Source organism: Porites lutea, chromosome 3 (assembly GCF_958299795.1).
Source record: "Porites lutea chromosome 3, jaPorLute2.1, whole genome shotgun sequence".
Classification (NCBI taxonomy): domain Eukaryota; kingdom Metazoa; phylum Cnidaria; class Anthozoa; order Scleractinia; family Poritidae; genus Porites; species Porites lutea.
Window position 1 is genome coordinate 49,753,866 of NC_133203.1, and position 10,807 is coordinate 49,764,672.

Here is a 10,807-nt window from a genome sequence, read left to right on the forward strand (position 1 = left end):
TAACGCGGTCAGCTGTTGTTTCACCTCATCAAACACTCTATGTTCTCCAGTTTCATTTACTTTCGTAGACCTTATTTCTTGTTTTAACTCCGCGGCCATCCGTTGTATCATCTCATCAAACACTCTGTGTTCTCCAGTTTCATTTACTTTCGTAGACCTTATTTCTTGTTTTAACTCCGCGGCTATCCGTTGTATCATCTCATCAGACACTCTGTGTTCTCCAGTTTCATTTACTTTCGTAGACCTTATTTCTTGTTTAAACTCCGCGGCCATCCGTTGTATCATCTCATCAAACACTCTGTGTTCTACAGTTTCATTTACTTTCGCAGACCTTATTTCTTGTTTTAACTCCGCGGCCATCCGTTGTATCATCTCATCAAACACTCTGTGTTCTCCAGTTTCATTTACTTTCGTAGACCTTATTTCTTGTTTTAACTCCGCGGCCATCCGTTGTATCATCTCATCAAACACTCTGTGTTCTCCAGTTTCATTTACTTTCGCAGACCTTATCTCTTGTTTTAACTCCGCGGTCATCCGTTTTATCGCCTCATCAAATACTCTGGGTTCTCCAGTTTCATTTACTTTCGTAGCCCTTATTTCTTGTTCTAACTCGGTCAGCTGCTTTTTCACTTCATCAAATAATAAATGAGAATAAATTAGTTGATTAGTTTAAAATTGAATTTTTAAATATTAGCTCCTGTTCACAAGAAAAAATATGGTAGAAGATGTAACACTTTTTGGATTTGCTAAAGTAGAAACACGATATGACGAACAACAGGGAGACCCTCCTCTGTTAGTGGGGCCGTTGTTGATTGAAATCTGAGGTTAGAATTTGAAAAAGAGTTGAATGTCCTAAATAGATCTTCCTGAGCCCCTAAAACAGGACATTACAATGATGTCTCGTGATATCATATCCTTGACAGGGTCACGCAAAATCTACAGTTAACTCACAAAAATGCTCTAATCAACGCTGTAGTATCCTGGGTAGTGTATACCTGAAGTATCCAGTTAACTAGCAAAAATACTCTAACTCAGGATGACAAGCTCTTACTAGTGCGGAGAAAGTTACTACAAGAACACGTTATCAGTCTGGCTTTTTAAAAAAGTAAACTGTTGCCACAGCATATTTGAAAACATGGACGGCATCCCTCCCATGGCGCTCAAGCTTGGAGCTACTGAGCTAACAAATCCATTGGCGTCACTATTTAATTCATGTATAACCCTCGGAGAGTGGCCCTCGGGATGGAAAAGGGGTGAATGGACACCCGTTTTTAAGAAGGAAGATCCCCATGAAAAGGGAAACTACAGACCCATAACTGTACAAGTTACTGTAAACAAACTCTTTGAACAATTACTCAGCAAGCAACTCAGTTATGGTTTTAATAACAAACTGTGCGACAAACTAACAGCTTACAGAAAAAACAATAGCTGTGAGACAGCTCTCTTGTCTTTGACTGAAAATTGGAAATTCGCTCTGGATGAGCATAACGTTGTGGGTGTTCTCTCCACGGACATGAGCAAAGCCTTCGATTCACTTTACCATCCACTTACACTTGCAAAACTTAAAGCTTATGATGTTGAGGAAAGAAGTCTTCGATTGATGGGCTCCTACTTCACAGACCGTTATAACAGGGTCAAGCTAGGATCTGTAGTGAGCGAGTGGCAGAGGGAGACCAGGGGATGCCCACAGGGTTCTGCATTTGGACCTCTCATCTAGACATCTTCCAAAACGATTTGACTTATACTGTTGATGCGAACATGAATATGTATGCAGATGACCACCAGTTTTATGTCGTTCGCAGCACCCTCTCTGATGTGCATGATGATCTTGCTGTTTGCGCTGAGTCAGCATCTTCATGGTACAGAGCTAATTTACTAAAGGGAAATTTGGACAAGTACCAGACAATGGCACTTGGTTGCGGAAGGAAGTTTATGGATAGTATTATGATTGACAATCACGAAGTCAGATCCACTGAATGTCTCAAGCTATTAGGTGTCTGTATTGATAACAATCTTCGTTTTGATGAACATATAAGTAGTATCTCTAAGAAGAGCGCCCAGCGGGTAGGCGTTCTCATGAGGCTCAGGAACCTTATACCCACACAAACTAAGTTACAGTTATATAAGGCAGCTGTTCTCCCGTATTTAACCTACTGTCATCTTATATGGCATTTTTGCCGTGCCAGCGATTCTAGACGACTAGAGCGTATCCAGGAAAGAGCACTTAGGGCTATATATTGTGATAAACATTCGTCCTGTGGTCAATTACTATCTATGGCTGGGCTATCTACTCTACACAACCGGCGACTACAGGACATAGGTCATGTATAAAGTTAAAAACAACATGTGCCCAACATACATTAGCACTCTCTTTGAACAGCCTGCAATTAATTATGAACTGCGCAATCACGACTTCACTATACCCAGATTCAACACATGTACAGTCTCCTTTGGAAAGCACTCGCTCAGGTATATGGGCCCAAAGGTATGGAGTTCTGTTCCTAGTAACGTGAAAAAAGCTTCCACGTTGTCCTCCTTCAAATATAACATAAGAAAAGTAGATCTTAGCACGCTATTAGATGACAATAACTGCTCTAGCTGCTCTCTTTGCACTTCTTAATCTTTTATTTCTTATTTTTTATAAGATAATGAATACATTTGTACATATTGTATATAGTTCTCTCGAATTTCTCAATTGCTTATACTGTACATAGTTTTTCTTAATTTTAATTTTTTTATTAATTGATTTATTCTTGTTGTGTTTATTTTAGTGTCCCCACTTAGTGGTTATTCACCGCTATTACAGTTTTGACACTTTAATAAAGGTATCATCATCATCATCATCATCATCAGACGTTTACGTAAATTACGAAAGAGGAAACCATTCCCCCTACCACGTTGAAACTCGAGATAAAGACCGCAAACGTTACCTTACTTTGTGGGTTCGTGGTTTTCAGCCGTAGCGGTTAGAAGTTTCCGACGGAAAGCCTGTTTACTCGAAACTTTCTATAATTTCTGGTGTAAACTTTTTGAGGGGTAACAGTAGCACGGCATACAACGCTGGCGATAAGCATGTGTCTACACTGAATTTGGGGTGATTTTGCAGAGGAGACCACACGGAGATTTCGAGCTTACTTATTACGTTGTTTATTCTTAAACTTTATTTCGCCTCAGTCAATAATCGTTGGAAAATATGCATTGGTCTTAAGGCTTTGCGGTGATCACTTTTTTTACGTGTTATATATTGTGTTATGGACAAATTTCGGGATCTTCCTTTTTATCGTTTACCTGGCAAAAACTCAAGACTACTCCTCAAGTCCAAATTTTAAAACTGTAAGTACCGCTGAATGTCTTTAGTTGTTATGTTATTGTTATGTAATACTTAGGGATAGGGAATAATATATATTAAGCAATACACTGATCTTTTCCCTGTATCTCAAAAAAAACCGACAACTAGATAAAAGGGTGAAACAGGTTTAATTCGCTTTTCTTTTATATTATGTAAATTTGACGTAAAACAGATCTTGCCTACTGACTTACATGTTCTTCTTGGCAATGTGTTAAAAGAAACTTTGCTGGCTGGCTCATAACTTGCTTCTGCTACCGCTGGCTGGTAAACACCGAATTCCTTTTCACTCTGGCTGGGATTGCGTAATTTTTGTTTTTTAACCGTGCTGGCTGGCAAAAAACCGTCAAACATGATTGCTGGCTGGGATTTTTATGTTCTGAAAGTCTGAAAGTCTGTAGTATCCCGGGTTGTGTTTTCCTGAAATCTGCAGTTAACTTATAAAAATGCTCAAATCACAAAGGCTGTTACAGAAGCTGTTGTCATTTCAATACGTATAAAACAAATCAATTGACCGGAAATATGTTTAAAACGATTCCGAGGTAACAGTAAAGGTGAAAGAAGATATAAGATCTTGCTATGAAAAGTATGTTTTCTTGCTAGGAAAGATCAATAATAATAATAATAATAATATTTAATACTTATATTGCGCTTTTTCTATAAAAATACTCAAAAGTGCATTACAATATTATTAATAACAAAATTAAAAACCAGTAAAATAAATAAATAAATAAATAATCTAACTAAAAGCCTTCTTAACTAGATATGTTTTAACAGAGCGTTTAAAAGAGTCGATTGATGTTTCCTGTCTTATTGGCAGAGGAAGACTGTTCCATAAAAAGGGGGCAGCCATCGATAACGCGCGATATCCCAAAGTCTTCGTCGTTCTTAGCCGAGGCCTTTCTAACAATATACCATTATATTGTTACGGCGTGGTTGGTAACGTGAGTCCGGTAAGACAGAGACAAGATCCTTAAGATAGCTAGGCGCAACACCGTGAAGAATCTTAAATGTAACAAGGAGAATCTTAAAATCTACGCGCAAGCGCACTGGTAGCCAGTGGAGTTCTCTTAGCAAAGGAGTAACATGACAATACTTAGCTGCGCAGTAAACCAATCGAGCAACCAATCAACAATGTGATCGTGAGCCTAGTCCTTTTGGGCCTCTTTACTGACCGAAATGACCCATCTTCCTACCTTTTCATATACTTCAGCTAGTGAAATCTCTACTCTTTTGTATACCTGAAGCCTAAAAAAGGTACCCCTTTCACGCGGAGCCTCCCCATACAGGTCATTATGTGGAGTGCGCCTCATGATAAAAAGCGCCATCAGTAGCCCATTCCTGGAGCCATATATGACCTCCGGAATGAACACTCTTATCTTATGCACACGCTAGCCCGTGTACAGACGTCCCTTCTATGATAGTTCAAAAAACTGAATGAGTTCATTTTTATCCGGTCGGTTCACAGTGTATAAAAATACTACTAATAACAAACTAAAAAAAAACGTTTTCTTCGCTTAAAAACTCTGTCCATGTCGAACCAGTTTGGTTTAGTTTAGACAATTTAACTCTGTGCGCCGCCCTAACTACAGCTCAAATATTGTACGCGATTAAAGAAAATTTGAGATGCGCTGAAGCTTTTCTCCTACGAACTGGACGATTTTTTTTATTGGTTTCCTCAAATATAGAGACAAGCTGTTAACAAAACAAAAAAGTTCAGATAAACTAGAGATACCGTGTGGCACGAAATTTTTGCGGGTTCTAATTTTTACGATTTTTGCAATTTTTCCAGCGATCCGCAAAAATAATTTCCGCCCACAAAATTAACGAAAACATTTTTCCCGCAAAAATTTACTCCAGAGTATTAAATATACTCTGAATAAAATTTAGTACACAAAAATACAGCACTAAGAAATAGTGTCTGTTCAATTACAGCTCGCCTCTTCCATTCAGAAACAAAACGGTATACAATTCGTCACAAAAGTTTAGAGCTACATTACAGTCTGAAGACAGAATGATTCACGATTTTATGAATACTACAACAATCACGAGAAATGTTGACATGAAATTTGATGCAGTAGAAAATATTTTTATTTCAACCGCAAAACGTTGTTTGAAAATCAAAACAGCAAAAAAGCGACGTTGCAAAATATCTTCGAACAAAAAATGGTTCGACAAAGAATGCCGCTATAAAAGACATGAACTGCGGAAACTTTCTAATCAAAAACACAGAGATCCTCTCAACAGTACCCTCAGGGAAGAGTATCACAACGTCTTAAAGCAATGTAAAAACCTTTTGAAACATAAGAGAAACGAATACTATAGCAATAAGATCTGTGAACTTGAAAATACGGTCGAAAATTCGAACAATAAGGGCTTTTGGAACTGTTTGAAGTCAATGGACGACACTATGAAGGAAATCTACACCCCTCCAATTTCTGAAAGAAAAATGGATGTCCCACTTTCAATCTCTGCACTCGAATGAACCCCTTAATGAACAGCAGGAGACAATTATTGATGAGTTGTAGAATGCAAAGGATATTACAACACCATCTCACTCCTTGGATTACCTCATCACTGAAAGTGAAATTCGCACTGCAGTTGGAAAACTGAAAAACAACATATCTTCTTTTTCAGACAAAATCAAAAACGAAATGATCAAATCTAGCCTAAACGAATTAATGCCTGTTTATCTAAAACTATTTAACACGGTCCTCGACTTAGGAACTATGCCCCAGATGTGGTGTGATGGCCTCATTACACCAATTTTTAAATGTGGTACTAAAAGCGATCCATTAAACTACCATGGAATTGGCCGTTTTTATGTTAGAGGCATTAAAGTCGTCTGAGACGTTAAAGTCGTCTCAAGACGACTTTAACGTTTAGTATAAAAACGGTAAATAAGGCAGACGACTTTAACGTCTTCTGTTAAGTGCGTCCGAACGACGCACTTAACAGACGACTTTAACGTCTCAGACGTTAAATGCGTCTTGACGACTTTAACGTCTCTAGCATAAAAGCGGCCATTTGTATTTCTAGTTGTATTGGAAAGCTGTTTTGCTCTATTCTCAATCAGAGACTTCTAAAGCACGTTGACTTAAATAATATACTTCACAAGTCTCAAATTGGTTTTCTAGTACTAGAACAGCAGATCATGTCCTCACACTTCGAACTTTATAAATAGACAAATATGCCCATTGTCACAAGGAGAAAATATATGCGTGTTTTGTTGACTTTAGGAAAGCCTTTAATTCGGTTTGGCATGATGGGCTTCTCTATAAGTTATCTAAAATCAATGTCCAAGGATAGTTTTATAGTCTAATTAAGAGTCTATATTCGAAGTCTACCTGCTGTGCCAGGATTGGAAATAACAAAACGCGATCTTTTCAATACGCAAGAGGAGTGCGGCATGGCTGCATTTTAAGCTCTCTGCTCTTTAACTTATACCTTAACGATCTAGCGTTCTCATTTGACAATGTTTTGTCAGACCCTTTCGTGTTACCAAATGGCACCAGACTCAACTCTCTCCTTTACGCCGATGACTTGATAATATTATCGCGATCCAAACGTGGACTACAAAACTGCCTTAACGTACTATCTTCATATTGTAACTCATGGATGCTTAGAATAAATCCTAAGAAACCAAAATAATGATTTTTCAACGATGCACACGAAAATGTGAACATAACTTCCGCATAGGCAATGAAGTAATCGACGTTGTCCAAAACTATACTTACTTAGGAACTCGCATCACATCTTCGGGAAATTTTACACTTGCGCTTGAACACCTCCGACCAAAAGCTCTTCACGCGCTCTTCAGCCTAAGGCGGCACACTGGGATTTGAATGGTCTTAAGCCCTCACTTGCGTGTAAAATTTTTGACTCGATGATTTCACCAATTCTAACCTACAACAGTGAAGTTTGGGGTGCTTTTGTTAAATCAGATTTTAAGTCCTGGGACAGCTCTGCAACTGAAAAGACCCATTTGCAATTCTGTAAACGTTATTTACAAGTACATAACAAGGCATCCAACACTCCCTGTAGAGATGAACTCGGTAAATTCCCCATGATCATTGATATAAATAAAAAAAATTCTAAATTACTTATACTATCTGATAGGTAAAGATGAAGATTCTATAGTTAAACAGGCCTTACAAATTTCAATTGACCTTCACCTTAACGGAAAAACTAGCTTTTACTCTAATCTCATGAACATGGTTGACTACTACGATCTAAACTATGACTTTTCCTGTAATTCATTGAGTGACTCAATAGTTAATCGGTATATCGGCATAATGAAAAATAAACACGTATCTTACTGGAATCAGACCCTTCAACAATCACAAAAACTCAGTTTTTATTGTACAATCAAAGACGACTATAGCCCCTCGCCGTACCTAGTTTTAACAAGAAAAAACCCTTCGAGAAAAGCATTAGTTAAATTTAGAATAAGTAGTCATCAACTTAGAATTGAAACAGGTAGATACGAGAAAATCCCTCGCAATGAAAGGATATGTTCCTTTTGTACAAGGGTGAACAAAATTGAAGATGAAAATCATTTCTCGCTAGATTATGAGGCTTATTCTCAGTTCAGAGACATATTTTTCTCCAAAATAGAAACTAAAATACCTGACTTCAAATCACTTTCACACGATACTTAAAATGAATTCTTCTGATTACTTAATTAACTGTCAATTAGTTTCATTTATCTCGCAATGCTTTGAATTAAGAACCAAATTGATAACATGATGATGATGATGATGATGAAACCTTTATTTAAGTGTCATAAAATTCTAGTACATTACAGTACTAATTGGGGACACTAAAACAAAGCTAATTAAAATAAAGTAAAATTATCATAATTAAGACTTAAGAATCTAAAATTCCTAAAAAATATGTACAATTTATATCAAATTAATCATATAAAATTTAAAAACATTTGTCATAAAAATTTACATATCATATTAGGTATTACATAAATAGCAAGAGGCACAGCTACTGTCGTCCAATGCGGAGATATCTCTACAGTTTATCATTCGTTTGAAGTCTTTCAGAGTTGGTGCATTTCTCTCAGAGCTGGCCAACTCGGACCATAACTGTTACAATGGGCCCAAGTATCTGATGGAGTGCCTTCCATACTTTACAGTATTGTATCTTGGAAGGATAAAGTCTGAGTTTCGGAGGCTATATGGCTTTAAATCATTTCTTTTGACAATGTTTTCAAAGTAACCTGGCACCATTTGGTGCTTAACCTTGTACATCAGAAATAGTATGTCCTTCAACCTTCTTCCATTTAATGTATCTAGATTAGCCCTTTTTAAAAGGTCTTCATAAGATGAAATTTTGTCCAGATAAATTACGCGTAGAGCCCTTTCCTGTATCCTTTCTAATTTACGTTTATCCGAAGCCCTGGCAAAGTGCCAATACGTGAGGTGTGGGAGGATGGCCGATTTGAATAGTGTGAGTTTTGCTGGAACAGGTACTAAATTTTTCAGACGAGATAGTACTCCTATTTGTTGACTAGCCTTCCTACATACTTGAGCAATATGTTTACTAAAATTTAAATCACTGTCTATCAATACTCCAAGTAATTTCATTTCATCTTTTTGCTCAATGTCCTCAAGTCCAATCTTTATATTTATAGCTTTGTCAGGGTACTTTATGTGTGTTTATCAATGAATGAATGAATGAGAACTGTAACGTTTTCTAATGTTTTGCACGTACTAATTAGTTGAATTAGTACTTAAATTTAGACTAATAGCTTTTGCAATACTGTAGTTCCTTTATGGTCGTGCAAATAAAGCATTTGGTGTTGTTGTTGAATCTATAAGCTTTGGTTTTTAATCCGATCTGTCAGCAAGTTCTCTTTCGCTCAGTTATGTTGTTAATTTAATTGAATACTTCGAATGTTTAACCCCGCAATCAGTAAAATCTGACAGACGAGGGAAACTATTAATAAGGGACGGACCATTAGAAAACTTATTGGGGGCGGGCGAAGTACAAAAAAAAATATTCGCGCAAGGGAAAATGAAATGAAAAAAAAATTCGTGCACGCCAATTAACCCTAAAAAATATTCATGCTATGGGCTAAAAAAAATTCATACAAGGAATTTGATAACAAAAAAAAATTCCCGCGGCTCGAAAATTCCCCTCCCCCCCCCCCCCCCATAACTTTTCTAATGGTCCGTGCCTAACAAAGTCTAAAAGGAGTAAAATCACGCCATCTCACAATCATGCTACACTCTTGCTTCATAACACCTAGTCGCAAAAATTAGTTTCCGCGATACAGAAAAAATGCCCAATCCGCAAAAATAAACAACCGCAAAAATTTCGTGCCACACGGTACACCCACCTAGCTTGCTTTGTATCGACCATCAATTATCATTTTCATTTATTTATCGTTTCAGTTCAAACAGGTTAATGAGACCCGTGGGTCGGGTGGTGTCCGGCATGGGAATGGGTTTAGCAGGGTTACTTCTTCCTTCTTACGCTGTCAGCTGTCTGTTGTGGTAAACTTCTCGTTTTCATAAAATACATAATTTCTGTCTAGTCTAGGTTTTATGGTAGCCCAGTATCCACCTTCTGGTGTCTAGTTCTACTACGAGTCAGTTTTAGCGAGAACATCGTATCAGAAGAGACAAGTTATCGAATGTTCAATTAGTAATTATTAGTTTTACCTGCTCCTTTGGTTCCATAAACATCTTTCATAGAATAAGGGACGTTTTTAGACAACATGGTTACAGTTAAGGTCACTGTAACAACCATTGCCAAGATAGATAAGACCAGAACAGCTATTAAGGCGGGTAACATACGCCGACCTATCACAATATTTTGTGCCAGTTGTTGTCGTCCCAGTCGTCCGTTGTCATCTTCGTAAGTTTGCTTGGCTTCTGGGTCTTCCATCGGTGAGGACTGCAAATCAAGCAACTGTATGCGATCAGAAGAATGTTCATTGGGTTCTGCATTGAAACTGGTCCATTTGGTAGCTGCCATCTTCTAATTGAGAACTCAGACCAGCATATCTCAGACACACCGTCGCCTTAAAGACCTAGACCTCCTCACAATGCATTCCTTCCCAACGCGTGAAGAAATTCTAAGAATGTCTGCGTAGGATAGAGGCTAGTATCTATTAATGCGATTAACGTAGGAGAGCAGAATATGGGACAATTTAGATGAAATAAATTTGACAGACACGGAAAGAAAAAAAGAACCTTACATGGAGTTATCAATCATATACTTAATACACTGAATATTAAAAAAACAAGACGCACGAGTGCGTGAACCCGGCCTTCTTTTAGTTCATAAAATGATAGAGCGCCGGGGGAAAATGTGCACTATGTGAGGGGACGAGGGGAGCTGAAAAACTAGAGTTATCTAGCAAAAACTTAGACAGTACCCCCCCCTCCAAAACAAAAAAAAATTAGTTCTAACCACTTGTAACCACTTGTAATTTTAGAAAAG

General features: G+C 37.6%; 1 protein-coding gene across 1 annotated transcript in view; it reads right to left on the reverse strand.

Moving 5' to 3' along the window:
* Nucleotides 1-10,474, reverse strand: part of LOC140931353 (uncharacterized) — a 17,794-nt gene extending 7,320 nt beyond the window's left edge. Inside the window, exons 1-2 of the mRNA XM_073381152.1 lie at nt 10,024-10,474; nt 1-629 (exon numbers count right to left, since the gene is read on the reverse strand). The exon at nt 1-629 is cut by the window's left edge and continues 70 nt beyond it. Coding sequence (XP_073237253.1) covers nt 1-629; nt 10,024-10,339 — 945 coding nt within the window. The 5' untranslated portion in view covers nt 10,340-10,474. The remainder of the gene's footprint in view (nt 630-10,023) is intronic.
* Between the last annotated feature and the right edge of the window lie 333 nt (nt 10,475-10,807).